This window comes from Gymnodraco acuticeps, unplaced genomic scaffold, assembly GCF_902827175.1.
Source record: "Gymnodraco acuticeps unplaced genomic scaffold, fGymAcu1.1, whole genome shotgun sequence".
In the NCBI taxonomy this organism is placed as follows: domain Eukaryota; kingdom Metazoa; phylum Chordata; class Actinopteri; order Perciformes; family Bathydraconidae; genus Gymnodraco; species Gymnodraco acuticeps.
In genome coordinates, this window is record NW_022990889.1 from 1013600 (window position 1) to 1029137 (window position 15538).

At 40.6% G+C, this 15538-nt stretch overlaps 1 protein-coding gene across 2 annotated transcripts; it reads right to left on the minus strand.

Annotated features, from left to right (window-relative positions):
* Positions 1-6964: 6964 nt before the first annotated feature.
* On the minus strand, positions 6965-14084 carry nr2f2 (nuclear receptor subfamily 2, group F, member 2). 2 transcript variants are annotated; one of them, XM_034233630.1, is made up of 3 exons: positions 12838-14084; positions 11376-11921; positions 6965-9392 (listed from the first exon to the last, which is right to left on the minus strand). In XM_034233630.1, the coding sequence occupies exons 1-3, from the start codon at positions 13277-13279 to the stop codon at positions 9118-9120; spliced, it is 1263 nt and encodes a 420-aa protein (XP_034089521.1). In that variant the 5' UTR covers positions 13280-14084; the 3' UTR covers positions 6965-9117. The 2 variants fall into 2 exon arrangements, with proteins under 2 accessions (XP_034089521.1, XP_034089522.1); XM_034233631.1 differs by having other exon boundaries at positions 11376-11903; positions 12838-14083.
* Between the last annotated feature and the right edge of the window lie 1454 nt (positions 14085-15538).

Below are 15538 nucleotides of genomic sequence, written 5' to 3' on the forward strand. Positions count from 1 at the left end.
TGTCTGTGAAGAAGTTTGATTTAGAAAAAAGGAAACTTTTAGATGGAAATTAAGAAGTTCTTCGCTTGATTTTGTTCATTTTATTTAATTCAATAAAGTACTTTATGAATGGCAAAGATACGATCGTATTAAAATAGTTCAATTATTGTAGGGAGTGTATATGTAAAGCAATAGCTGTAGTAGGACTTACTATTGTTATAGTAATTATAATCAATATGTTGTATTATTATTAAATAGGTTTTACTCAACAAATCGAGACTGCAGCAGATTTTAAAAGTCTTATCACAATTTCTAATTAAGTCAATTGATCTGAGCTTGAAGGTTTAATTTACAAATCATGTTGCTTAAGTAGAAATTAAAAATAATAATGATGAACTGAAATTTTAAAAAATAAATCCGATTATATTAATTGCATTACCACTTGTATAGACAGCAGAAGAGTAAACATCCATCAGAAAGATAATTAAAAACGAAAAAAAATCGGAATGACAAAGTTTTATTTTTAGAAAGAGAAAAGTATTATTGTAAATATGATTGTAAAAATATCAGTGTAATAATTACTGAAAACATCCTACTGATTTAGCTAATATCCGCCGTGAACAAGCCGTTGTTATGTTCACCCCCAACAGAGAGAACAGGGTCACAGAGAAAATCACAAACAAGATACATTATAAATAACTACATTTAAACAGTTTAAGAGACTTGTGACAACGGAGCATGGTAATACAAATATACGATAATTCAGATAGCTAGTGAGGGAAAGGTCAGATATTTCGATGTTTTTTGGGAAATACTGTTTAAAAAAGCGATGATATTTGAACAGGATTCACGTGTCAAATAATATTCGATAGATGAGACATATCCTAAAGTGACAGATCAAACGGTTATCACTAAATATTTGTCAAGGGCATGAAATAAAAATAAACTAAATCGAAATGTCTCCAAAGAGGACGGCTCTGGAGACTGCAGTCATGAGGTGGTTTGAATTTAATGTGCACCATATAAATGTTATGCCCAAATAAAATGTCTTAGTTTCACTATCCTGTGTCACTTTTGTGTTTCATCCTTATTTTATTTTTATCAGGACAACCCTTTTTAATTGATTGTTAAATAAATGACAATGAGTTATCTTCTTCCATAATGTCATTGTACAATGTCAATTAAAATAGTTTATAACGTGTCCTTTGTGAAGTTCCCAGCTCAAATAATCTCACAGCAGTTCCACACTGACTTTAACATATATACATATTAATTTGATCGAGCCATTTCGCAGGAGAAAGTCAGACAGTACCGGTGAGCCACAGAGAGCCAGCCGGGGCACCGGAGCACAGCTGAGGTTAAATGTGCAGAATAGCGCCATCTCGCTGCTGCGGGCAGACTCTCATGCACTCTGTCTCTTCCTCTACTGCTGAGACCCTCCGTGAAGATTTGTCCTTTCATAAGGTTGACCGATTTCTGTGTGCATAGCCAGCTATGACAACAGCCTGCATGCTGCTGTCTTTTGGCGGCCACCAGTTATATGTGTTATCGCTGTTCATTAGTGCAGGGGGTCCCGGAGCGGGGCCCGAGACCTGCCGGGGTCAGTGAGGGGGGGGGGGGGGGTGTACAGCGCGTCCCCAGCAACTTGAGAAGTAGGCCTACTGTCATTCTACTGAATCTAATTCAACAAAAAAAATGATCACACATAAACTAGTTCCCAAATCTGAGGTCCCGGGACGCTCCTGGGTCACAGAGGGAGATAAACAGAATCCTCCGGAAATCAGAGGAATCATTTCATTTCTCTTGTGGGTCATGATTGGTTTGCAATTGCGCATTTACAGGATGTTTAAATTTGGTGAGTCTGGATTTCTGCCATCTGTTTATGGACAGTGTAGCCTACTAAATCACATCCAGCCACGGGAAATGTCAGATGTGTGTCCTTGTGAACACGTTATTATTACCAGGCGCTTCAGAGGCTGCTGACATGAGAAGGTGTGGGAGAGCCCGGACATGAGGGCAGGAGGAGAGGTGGTCTCACACTTATTATCTTCACAATGCTCTGTTAGGTTAGGTTGGTTTGAAAATTCAAAAATAAACGTTTGATATTATGCAGACTAAGCAGTCATTTGTTTGGGGGAAATAGGAGTAAGAAAATCCTGCAATACGCGAGCTGTGCGGATTTCCTGCGAAATGACGGTTGAATGTAAGATCATTAGATTTATTTATTTATAAAAACAATGTTTATGTTCAATACGATGCAACAATAAGAATATTTATTTCTAACGAAACCAGAATAAAAAATAACTATCCAACTTCAATAACAATTAAGACCTGTAGGTCAAATACTCGCAAATAAATAATGCAAAAATGCAGCCAAAGTCTTAAAAAAGAGGTTAAAACTGTATGCAGGTCTTTGTTTTTTCCGTGTTTAATCATCTTCAGGAGGATCCCAATAAGCTGTCAGCCGCTCCCTCTGATCCATTTAACTGAGGAGCGGAACAACATGTGCAACTGCAAGGAAACATGCAGCCTAAATAAAACGTCTCGGGGCGGTGGTGGAAAAAACAATCTAATGATAAGATATTTTTGGTATACTGAAAATATTCGGCATGAATTTGCTCCCATGAGAAGCTTTCTATGAATTTATAGGAAAAGTTAGAAGGATATTGTAGGTCCTTTCTTCACCTGTAGAGTATGTGAACATGAAGTTCATTGTGTTGGTGGTGGAAATGATGATGATGATAAACAATGAGAGTGATGATGAAGAGTGGACGAGAGAAAACGCTCGGTGTGAGTACGTTTTTTTTAGGCACATTCAGTCTACCACCAGCTTCGACCATGAATTACGCCAAAATTAATTTCACAGTTTGCGGAGGCTTTGCCAAGTTCGTGTTTCAAGTTTTGGTAAACCACACGCACGCACGCCCCCACGCACATGAGAACGTGCATTTACAGGGAGAAACAGCAAAGCGGTGTGAAGTGACACGAGCGAAGCATGGCAGGTCTGCCCGCCTCATTAATGCAACATTGATTAAACATTTAGTACTTATTTGTGCAATTTATGCGGCATTTTACACCCGCATAAACTAATGTCCAATGTCTTCAATAATATCACCATCACAGAGGAAAGCACCTCAATTGTGTGACCACAGAGGGGAGAGATGAGTAAACAGACCTGCACAGTTGACACTGTCAATTAAGATGTCTTAATCAGGCATTTCTGCTTGACCCACACCCACGCAGAGGGGCCTCCAAACCACGCACGTGATCTCTAACTTAATGCGTGCGTAAAAGCTTCACTGTGGTCACATACATTCAGGTTCTCTCTCCAAACTGCTTGAGAGTGACGAGGCTGTAACATTAATGCATGCGACCCCTGGAAGACTGACAACACTGCGGTGCGCCTAATGGGGATCTTAATAAAGTATCTATGTACCCCGAGAAACAAATCGATACAAGATGTAGGCCTATGGATCGATACCTATGAAGTAGTCCTGATGAAATAATGCGTTAGGGTTTGGGGAGGCTGAGGCCCCTGTCTAATATCCAGGAGAGTGTTTGCGGTCTCTTCCCATCATCCCTCTGCTGACCGCTCTCCCCGTGTGTGATCGTGGATATAAAAAGAAATCAAACTGCATGCTTAAAAAAGCTGCTCCCTGATATAACTCATTATTTAATTCCCACCCTTTCTGTCCAGCTTCTCCGGGAGATGTGGTAATCTTTCAGACATAAATTCACGTTTATATAATAAAATATAAGCACACGTTATGTTTACTCAGGGGGCCAAATAGTAGCTTGCTTCTGAATGTATTTGATGTGCAATATTCAAGCTGTAAAGTTGGCTGCTCCACTGCCGTTGAGATAGGCTCACCGTGAGCGCGCTTGGGTTTAAAGGAAACCGAAATCGCCTCCTCAAAAATGGAGGAAATTCATCATGGGGTATATTCCCCCTCTTGCACTAGACGCTGCAGTTGTCTTTATCGCCCGTATTTATATCACCACAAAGAGCTGCGCCCCTTTTGAATGTCTCGCCGTGTTTTTTCTGCTTTTTTTTTTCATCCATTGAACTTTGCCATGTTGCTGTTGATTGGTCCGTCTTTCAGATTTTTTTTTTCTCAATTTTTATTTTCTCGAAAATGAAAAGTCAACGAAGAGCCGGTTTCTGAAACTTACCTACCCCACCTTTAAGAGGGACTATAATGATCCCTATAGTTTTAATATGTGACCGGTGTCTTGTTTTCACTTCACGCTCTCAGGACTGCCTGTAATATTTTTTCTACAACTTTCAAACCCGCTTATAGCCAATACCAAGGGACATAAAGAGAGCTGATGTTGTCAACAACATGATCATATTTGTTTTGCTCAAATTATTTCCGGGGGTCATATTGGATGTGCAACAATTTAGAGAAAATAAGAGTTATCCCTTAATGTTATTTTTATTTTAATACAAGCCTCCAAAATTGATTCCTGACTTTTTATGTAACCTTTGATCCTTCTGATCATGTTAAAAACGACAACATCACATGGGGACTCTCCTCTCGGCAGAGGTGTCCTCGCCATCTCCTGCGCTCACACACAGACGCAGTGGGATACAGAGTGGATGACAGGTGCTTAAAACACACATTACTTGAAAAGTTACAGCTTAATAGCAGTCGGCAGCTGCTGTCGTGGTTGTGCGAGGAGGCGCTTTTCCCTTTGTGTTAAAGTGAGCCGAGGTCTCCGAGGTCTCCAGCTACAGTTCCGGGGTTAGCGGGTAGATGGCACACTTTTCTTACATTTATGGCAGAATGCAGGGAGCCTGGTGCACTAAGTAGAGGTGAAGGGCAAGGGTTTATTTTAATGGCCAAAAATAAAGTGAAATAATGTTTAGACAAATACAATTATTCATATATAAATTGAATAATAATAATAAGAAATTATTTTTCAAATAAACATGAACAAAACAAATGTTGCTGTTGATTCAGCCTTTATCTGGTGCTATCGCCAATTTGTTAGAAAAATAAAAACGGCAAAAATATAAATGATAATATTAATAATATTAAAAATAATAACAATGATTATGAATATTTTTTTAATTAACGTAAGTGCACTAACAAAGGGAACATGTGGCCCATCCAGCTGAGCGTTTGACCTATAGAATACATTGTAAATGAGCTGCGTTTTCTTAGCCTACAATAAAACGCATGTTGCATGGGCTAATTTGTCATAGTAATAGACAGTGCCAATGTGCAAATAATGTGCATATTCGTCGCCTAACTGGTCACGTATGTATGCCTATGTGTGTGTGTGAAATGGACAGAGGAGGAGCGAGACTGCAAACCATATTCTTATCTTATTACACAAATAGCCCCACTAATAGCCCGGGAGCCCTGAATAAGTTCTCAGCTTCAGAGCGTAAAGCCCATCCAACGCCGGCCATCACCACCGACTCTCCTGCACACACATGCCCCGCAGCCTGTGGCGTTTATATTAGAAAGAGGGGGGGGCTACCAGCTCGTGTGTCAAAAAGTTCCCACGTCAAACAGACGTAAATAAAAGTGACGTCACAGCGTGTTACACCTCATTAGTTTGTTTGTGCATTGCTAATAAACGAACAGAAGTACAAATGATAGAGTCCAGCCTATACATCACGCTCTGACAGCTGAAATCAGCCCGGTCAGTGTGCAGATCCATCCCAACCTCTAGAATGTGTGTTTTACTGATTCCAATAAATGGTAAAGGTTGGTGGAGAGTTTTTTTCTTTCCTTTATGGTTGTACTGTAAATACTTGGTCCAATAATAGGATATTGGCTCACTGGTGTGGGATGTGTATGTTTGATTATCAGTGTGGGACTGAGTGTAATATACCTCAGAGACAGTTTGGCTGGACACGCAGTGAGAGCAGCAGTGTGGATAAATAGCGCTTTCAGCATGAAGCCGAGGATAAAAGACCATTAGCATCACATCATAATCATCATTTTCATCATTTTCATCATTATCAACAGCAACAAACCACACACTCACACACACTCACACACACTCACACACACACACACACACACACACACACACACACACACACACACACACACACACACACACACACACACACACACACACACACACACAGCAGAAACCGTGGTGAAGTTGGCGTGCACCCATCCTGATTAAGCCTCCATGCAACAAGGATAATTCTATTTCAGGCCTAACTCTCAACTAAACCAATACTACTGGTAATTAATGATATAGGCCAAAGGTCTAGCCTACAACATCACAACAGCCCCTAAGCATATGATTGACATTTTAACCATAATTTCACTTTTTGGCTATTCATATTTTTTTACATGAATATGTTCCTATTGTTTTTTTTCGTAGTGTGGATGTTAATGAAGCTCAGTGCAGTTGGAAATGAATAATGTAGACAATAATAAGAGTCGTTTTTGTCATGAGAACATTTGGATTTTCAGGTTTTTTTTCTCTATCGATATAACTTATAATATTTGGATGCTAATATGTATACTGTATAAATTCATGCCATTAATATTGATGTGAGCGTCCAAAGGTGAAACGCAAATAAGGCGAGTTGGGTATTTCCCACTGAGGGGGGGGGGGGGGGGGGGAATACTGTTATGAAATGTTATTATCTGTTGAGGCAGGGAGCCTTATTACAACTGTTGTATCCCATTTCTCAAGTGTGACTGACATCCGCCTTAAATTCATTATTTCCAAAGCATTTTTGCCAAATTACTGATCGGCATTATTATAGAAAATATTCGGAAACTTGTAGCAAAAAGTGAAGGCGTTGAGCGAGCCTGTTGGCTGATTGATTAATTATTTTGTAATTCATTAATCATTTCCATAGGGCAAAAGGGCAACATCCTGCCACAGCAAATTGACTCCACACACACCCCCTCCAGCCGACCACACACCACACGCACATAAACACACGCACACACAAGGACAAGTTCACACTTGCGTTGGGGAAGTCAAAAAAACATGGAAATACTTGAGTTTTCAAATTCATAAATTATAATTTAATACCAAGAACAAATTTACAGCAGAATGCTTGTTTACAATAAGCTAACACAAACAAACAAGAATTGTGTTCAACTATAAACTTTCACACACACTCACATATATCACTTGCAATTAATAATAATAATAATCATAAAAAAAGTATCTATACGTTATCAATACCCTGCAGTCATATATTTTTATATATTTATATAAAAACGTGGGTCAGTTTAAACTGTTCATAATTACAATCATGTATCATTCTCTGGTCCATATGTGGCCACGAACAGCCAAAGATCAGTGTTCAATCAGTGATCCCTTTTAATTCAACCACAACATGGTGTTTGTGTGTGTGTTGAAGAAAAGCCATCAAAACAAGGACAAAATTGCTAGCTTCCAAATACACACACGCACGCACACGCTCTCGCGCACACACGCTCACGCACACCACGGCACCTGTCAAAGACCAAAGGAGCAATAACACTAAAGTTAAAATATTGACTCCTTTTTCTCAAACCTGCTCACCCTGTTTAAGTCTGTAGCCTAATAATGAACGTCGTTTCTTTTCTTTTTTGTTTCTTTAAATACAAGGGCTAGTGTACTGAATGCACAGATTATATCTATACAGTCAAAAAAGAGAGAGAAAACATTTACATTTATATATCAAAGGTAAAATAGGTTAGCGACCTGTGGCCATGCATTCACAGTCTAAATATACATGAAAAAGAAAACATTTGTAGTAATATGTATATACATTAAAAACATAACTTTCAGTGCTACTAGCTAAGTCTGCCACTCAATTTTGAAAACGTTGTATTACCGAGAAAAAAAATGGCAACCACAGATTTTTCTTAATCACATATACTTTGTATAAAGGAAAAAGTTGTTGAAATGAATTGACCTATATTTACAAGAATACTGCCTCTAATCAGTGTTTTTCAAGCGAAATACACGACTGAAGTTTCAAATCTAATCGAGTTCCCCCAAAAATGCTGTAGGCTTACTTTAACAACATTTTGATAAGAAATCACATCATGCTTGTCAGGCACTTAATGCTTGAAGTGAATAAAGGGTGACATTTCAGGGACGCTTTAATAATACTGCTATTAAACACTACTCTGGCTAGGCTTCAAACTTTTATGACCCCTTGACCTCTCCAATTTTTTAAAACAAGTCAGGTATGCTTTCAGTGCAGTTTGAAACCACTGCAAACAGCCTTAAATGCAAATATAACGCATTTAGAGCCACCTGTCTTAATACCTCTTTAACAGCAGGATAGGCAACTTGTAGGATCTTTTTTTATTGAATCCAATTGGGGAACTGATGCCAAATATTCAAAGTTGGATGAATTGGGGAAGACTTTTCAGCAAATAATTTGGAAAACAAAGTGGATCCTGTAACTTCATATTAATAAAGAGCAAAATGTTTTCGCTGGGTCATAAAGTTGAACATGAAGTCCAAAGAAACTCCCTTTTCCCAGATGGTATTGGTCATCCTTAGAATATAAGTGCGCTTGCAGCATTACGCCTATAGATTATAAGCCTAAACTCCTATTGCTGTGGTTTTAATTCTTTTTAGAACTTTTTTTTGTACACCTTTTCAAAATAAATCATTGTCTTAGAAAATAACACCACCTGTACTACAGAAATCACATAGGCCGGTTTGAAACCAGAAAGGAGGAACAAAGAAAGTACAAAACACAGCTATACATGGACACAGGACAAGTCATTTGAGAAAAGGAAATTCACGTTTTCGTATTTTCCCTTTCTCCTGTTTTTTTTCTTCTTTTTACCCAAATTATCATTTTTAAATGCACTTAATACTTAATTTTCCTTATAAGGATAAACAAAATCCCTTTCCCTTTTTTTCTCATTTTCTTCTTTCATTGAAAAAATGAATCGAAGCAGGTTGTTCTGCATGAACACCGGGAGCTTGTATCTGCCATTTTGAAAGTTCAGTGGATGTCTCAATTTTTTTGGAGTAGGGGGGAATTCACAGTCATTTACGTCAATGTCTTTCTTCATGAAAGCCAGCCCCGTGTAACAGCCGGTTGGTTTTTTTATTCCTTCCACAAAAGCAGCTATAATCATTGTAGTCTCGCAGCCCCCCCAACCCCACCTTTTGTTTGTTCGTCTCCTTCTTGGTTTACTGAATTGACATGTAAGGCCAGTTAAAACTGCTCCCCGAAAGCAACATATCCCTGATGAGAGTTTCAATTGGGGTTTTACCTACCAATCGGACGAAAAATAATTGTTCTATGACGGAGGAAGAGACTGTGCGGAGGGAAGGCAAGCGGAGTAACAACTTCCCAAACCGTGTGGGCTGGTTGGGGTACTGGCTCCGGACATATTCCTCCAGGGCGCACTGGGACTTCTCCTGCAAACTTTCCACATGGGCCACATCTGAGAGGCCACAAGCATCTGGGAGGGGGAAAGCAAATAAACATTAATAAAGTGTGACCTAAAGTGTTTCTCTCACGAGGAGCTTTCCCTCACTGTGGGGATATACAGGCGGAAATTGATAGCCTGTCACATTTAGAAGAAAAAAACATTTTTAGGAAATTATTTTATCCCTTTATATGTAAAAGTTCAGGGTATTTGTTTAGAGGATTGTTCTCGTTACTACTATATGTTTTTAATCTAACAATTGTTATAGTTAAAACATTACGCTTGGCGAATTATTATCAAGGCACAATTACAAACATATAATTGCGGACTGCGAACTGAGTTTTATTGATTACACTATTTTATAATATATATTTTTTAAATAGATAGGTCTACATATATCGTTTTTTTTTTTAACCGAACTTAAACTATGTGCTATGTTTTAAAAGCAGGTAATGTCGAATTTTGCTCCGCCACTATCTTACTTCACTGCTCCTCCTTTTATCGCTACCATACCTCGGTCATTTCCCTCGATAAAGCCACTTAAAAGTGAGCTAAATAATTAAGCATATTCATAGCTAAAGACAGCGTTTTAGATGAGCCTGTGTTTCGCTGTCAGAGGCAGAGCGAGGAGGAGAGGAGGAGTGGGGGAGAGAGGGAAAGACAGGGAGACCTACTGACCTTTAGTGAGCAGAGATTTAGCTTGGAAAAAGGGGCCCATAGCCTACGGAGTTGCCGTCATACTATACCACCAGAGACGCATAATCACTATTTTTGCTGCTGCATGTGGGCGGCTGATGATTGTGTGCCAAAAAAGACTTGTCCGCGCATTGGTTAACTTTGTAAACTTTATGCATGACAACAACCACCAAAGTAGCAAATGCGTGTCATTCAAGATACAACACAAGCCTCCGGTCTCAGGCATGGATCAGACCAATTAAGCCATCAGGGCTTAATAATAAAAATGAAATGACATGAGATGTGATTTTTTTGGAATAGGTTTATAAACCATCACGAGAACAATGGTGGGCTAAATGAAATACAGAGGCTGATGGCTTGCAGGTATGATATCATTTAAAAGACGTGCACTCACTCTAAACCCTGTAGCCTAAATCTCTTTCACACGGATTTTTTTATTTCCCTCTTTAATGGTGGAGCTAATGTAACAAAATAGCTGGGAAGTTTGGGTCCATGACCTAGTTCTGGAGCAAGTCCAAAGACGCCTTGAATCGGCGAAGAACAAATGTTCTGCAAAATAAAAATGAAAGCCGCCCCTCCTGTCACTGCTTAATATCACACAATATTGTTACAATCTGACATATTTGCAATTACAGGGTTTGCATGGCTTCTATGTTTTTCCTCGGACATGCATGTCCCCTAAATGACACGAGAGCGTTGAAACCTGCGCTTTGCTTTTACTGTGTGCAAATGGGACATTAGGCTTGTCTTTCTTTTTCTATTCCCCTCCCCCTCGGAGCCTGACATCATTTATATCTGTCATTCCCTACAAACAAGACGTGGGGTATACACACATTGATAAATGGCGGAAAAATAAAAATAAAGTCAAAGTGTAGCAATTCATCTGCAAGCTATTGGTTTTGCAAACAGTGTTAATAGCTAGATGTTATGATGCTTAACGTAATTATGGTGAAGTTACCGGTGTTATTTAACTCAAGATTATCCTCTAATATTTCAGTCATTCTCTTCTGTTTTGTTGTTAATTTAATTTAACAAAAATGCTTGTACAATTTCCAGTAGCCTATATTTCTGTGTGTGTGTCTAATACATCAGTTTATTAATCAGTTAATTATTATAATTTAGGAGCCTCAATCCTATATTCAAAAGTCTTTGACCATGAAGGCAGCACATGTGTACATTTAAGCAGGATGTTTATCTAAGACAAACAACCACCAGTCAGTGTGGGTATATTTAGGTCAGCGTTGATTTAGCTGATGTCAGTGAGCATGTTAGTGACATTCACACAGACTTAACGTGGAGTGTGCCAGTCTATTGTCTTACCTGTGGTGAAGAGCACAATTGCCTTTAAGCAACTATATTCAGCAGAGTCAACGTGCAAAGCTTTGAGCTTCTCCACTTGTTCCTGGAAGATCCTAATGTGGTCCATAAAGGCCACCACTCTGTCCGCAGACATGGGGGAGGCGTGAAGGCCAGCCGCCGCCAGGAGAGGAGCCACATGCAGGGGCATGGAGCACTGCGCGGCGTTCAGCACAAATAACTCACTCCACGTCAGCCTCAGCAGAGCCACCTGGTCTGTGATCTGAAGGTCTGGAAAGAAGGGAATATTCCTGGCCCACTCCACGGCGCTGAAGAGCATCCTGGCTGCTAGTTCACAAATGTTCTCGATGCCCATGATGTTGTTGGGCTGCATGCACTGACTGCCATACCGGGACGTCGGGTAGGGCTCCGCTCTCAACAGAAGAGAGATATATCCGGATAAGTAGGAATGGCAGTGCAGTGGGTCTCCATTTGTCAAGGCGAACTGACCGTGGTGAGGCTGTGTGGGTGGCACCCGTCCCCTTTGCACCGCTGCAGTAAAAAGAGAAACTACAGATATTGAAGCCTGAATTCTACAAATCATCACACTATATCATCTTAGGCATACCTTTCAAAAATTATACATTTATGGCTGAATCAAGAATAAGCATCAACACAATATATTTCACACAGCATGTTTGCTGTAGCCTACAATATCACAACACTCATACACACATTGTGTTATTGCATAGAGTTTTAAAAGGTCGCATAGATAATGAAGCTGTAGTGAGACATATCATTGTGAAACACACGCTTTAAAACACGTTTTACACATATGGATATGTCTTTAAAATTATGTTATTCGGCAACAGCAACATGAGCTGGCTGTGAAGGAACACAAAGAGGGCAAGGGAGACCTTGCATGTTTAACCCTTAACCTACTTAGCAATTCATCTTGTTTTGCCATAAAATGCAGGCCTATATTCGACATATATTCAAATAAATTCTTAAGGTTGAACGGAGGCTTTGTGTGCACGATTCAAGCTGATGTCCAGCTTCAGACTCAGTGAACATGCGGGAGAGATGTAGCCGGAACACGCTATCTCTTAATTCGGTACTCGCCATAATAGCGCAGAAGGACATATTGTTTCATCTATTCAGTACAGCTGTATGTCTACGCTTTGTCTAAATATATATTTGATAGCCCTAACCCGGCCAGGGGTCGGATCGCATTTGTGAAATGCAAGGCTATAATGCGCTGGAGCTGGATACAATAATAGAGCGGCTAAACGAAGACCCGGCGAGCCCCGGCTCCAGCACAGCAGAGAGCCGCTCCATGGCGAGCTGCTGCCGCACAGCCTGGGAGGGAAGAGTCGGGGGAGAGAACATGCTACGGGGGCGACATTACATGGTTTCATGTCTAGAAAAGCACAAGCACACTTACACACACTCACGCATATAAATCAGAAACATAAAGTCCCAATACCTTCCCGTCTCATGCCGACTTTCAGGCATTTTTTGAGGCGGCAGTACTGGCACTGATTGCGGTGGTGTTGGTCGATTGGACAATTCCTGTTGGCACGGCATGTGTAAGTGAGGTTCCGTCTTACGCTCCGTTTGAAGAAGCTTTTGCACCCCTCGCAAGTAAACTGGCCATAGTGTTTGCCACTCGATTTATCCCCACACACCACACACTCGATGTGCTGTGGCTGCTGCTTCTCCGTCGTCTGGTTCGTCGGCGTGGACTGTGTGTTGTTCGGGGGTCCTTGGACCGGAATCTGAGTGGTCGGAGGGGCGACCTGAGAGGACAGATTTAACTGGCCTGGTTGAGGGGTGGGAAGGGATAGTCCTCCTTGGCTTTGCGAGGAAAGGGTGCCTTGGGTGTCAGCCACATCGTCCTGGGAGCCTCTCCACACTACCATTGCCATATCTATCAGTCAACGTAAAGAAACTTTTTGTCTGCCGTTTTGGTGTCGCGGTGAATAATGTCTCAAGGAAACGCGATAAACTGTGACTAACAGGACATACAATGTCAAATCTAACCTACGTTGAATCCAGTCAAAATCTCCCGAAAACTGTCGATTTATTGCTGTTGGAGACGTCGCGAAGCACGTTTTCAAAACTGATGCGATGGCGAGCTGAGTCGCTGCCTTGCGCTTAAAGGCCAAGTCCAGGGGCGCTTACAGTCAGCCATCCAGTACACCCATCAATGGGAAATGTAGGCTAAATATTAAAATGATCAACCGATAGCATGGAATATTCAGAGAATGATGGAGCAGCTGGTGGGTAGGACCGTGTCTGCAGCAGCAAAAACAATAGTGAGCACACTGAAGCAGCTACTATCAAGTTCCAGCACAAGTCTTGAAGGAAATCACCAACTGGGTAAAAAAAAATGCGTCTTCTTCCTTTTCTTGTTGAGAGGTAGCGCCAGAATGCGCGCAGCAGAAGCCAATGTTTTTGGAGAGTCTGGACGGTGAAGACAACTCTTCCCAAAAAATGCTGAAAGCACTAAAAAACAAAAACCACAAAAACAAAGATCACAACCTACAAACCTCCTTCGTGCAGTGAAAAATAATAGGAAAAAGGAGTAGAGAATCAAAGTGATCAAATATGTTAAAAAGGCGGAGGTTAGGAAGTGATTTGCGATTGGTAGGAGCTGGGCTGGCAGAATGCTTTCTCTCTGATCAGCTCACTGAGCTCTCTATATAGTGAACTTTGACACGACTGCTGCAACTTAGCACACGTTACCATGGAGATCTGCTGCCATATAAGGAAGGAGAGTGTGTTTGACTGGTCAGAGTTTAGGGACCTCCCCCTCAACCCCATTGGCTAGTCGGCACTTGTGCTACTTGGTACCTTGCCAGAGCCAGCATGGAGGTCGAGAGGGCCGCTTGGTCCTAAAACGAGACGAGTTTCGGGAATCATTTTTTAGTCACTCAAATCGTCCATACTTAGAAAATACTCAATTCCCGGTAAAGCACTAACAATTGCATGAAGAAATAACACATATCCATTAATTGCCTCGTATCGCGTAACACTATATCTGTACATTTATCAAATACTGAACAATCTAAAGAGATTTTGTCCCGTGGACACAGGTGCACCTTCTGCACATTATATTTGCTCATTATAATAAAAACTATTATTTTTGCCCTAATGTTTATCCTTTATATGTGAATATAAAAGGCATTATACACATTTGAGAACACAAAGAGACACTCTGAGTGTATGATACATGATCATTGGAAGTGTGCATGTTATTTAGGATAAGTATGTAAAACAGTAAAGATTTATTCGGTCTATGCACATTTAAGGCAGACGCAGAATATCTCCCCTTTTCTCCAAATGTGTTCCTTTATTTGGACAGGCCAATATAGGCTACTTATTAGCGCTTCTAATCACACCACATACATTTCATCACAATCCACATCTCTTATAAAAACGTTATGATAGGCTGCTGACATTATCTAGCCACCCGCTGTAGCCTGCTAATCCCTCACGGCCGCAAATATCCCCAACGCACCAGGTCAGAGGGGCCAGACCTGGGTCTCCAAAGTCAGAGCTCTTTCTTCATGTGGTCAAAACATGAAATAACCACATCTTTAAATAGGGTCTACTTTTTAAAATGTCCCTTGAGGTCAAAGGCCTTGCACATTAATGTGAAGATGAAAGCAAAGCCACTTCCTGATAAACAACCCTATAAAAGCGTTTTTTTTTGGGTCATGCATTAAATTACACCTCGGATATCGCCTTATAATAAAGACAATCTACTGCTTTTGGGATGATTGCAAACACAGTGAGGGATGCCGAGGATGTAGAACGGGGTCAGTGTCTGCTCAGAGTGGCTGCTCTCATGGTTAATATGTTTTTAGACTTGTATTTAAACAGCGGTAAAGATTGGTTTACTTTAAACCCAGAGATCAAAGTTGAACTGCAGGTAAAACTTCACTTTCAGCCCTGCAGATGAACCTATAGCCTGGCTGTGTCAGTCTACAGAGAGCAGCAGCAGCAGCAGCATGCTTTGTCCCAGGATCTATTACAGTATATGGGTGCCCCCTAGCGTATGAAGTTTTGCTTCAAATAAGATTCAATTTAGAGGAGCCATCCGACACGGAAACTGCTTCAGTCTCTTCTCCCGCATCGACCAAACTAACGAGCACCATTTTAAACTGATGACTGTTTGTTTA

What these genes read in the sequence shown, in the direction of transcription:
- nr2f2 (XM_034233630.1), bottom strand. Translation starts at nt 13,279, where the DNA reads ATGGCAATGGTAGTGTGGAGAGGCTCCCAGGACGATGTGGCTGACACC. An exon ending in AGTCGGCATGAGACGGGAAG is followed by an intron (nt 11,922 to 12,837) that starts GTATTGGGACTT and finishes CAATATCTGTAG; the next exon opens with TTTCTCTTTTTACTGCAGCG. An exon ending in AATTGTGCTCTTCACCACAG is followed by an intron (nt 9,393 to 11,375) that starts GTAAGACAATAG and finishes TCCCCCTCCCAG; the next exon opens with ATGCTTGTGGCCTCTCAGAT.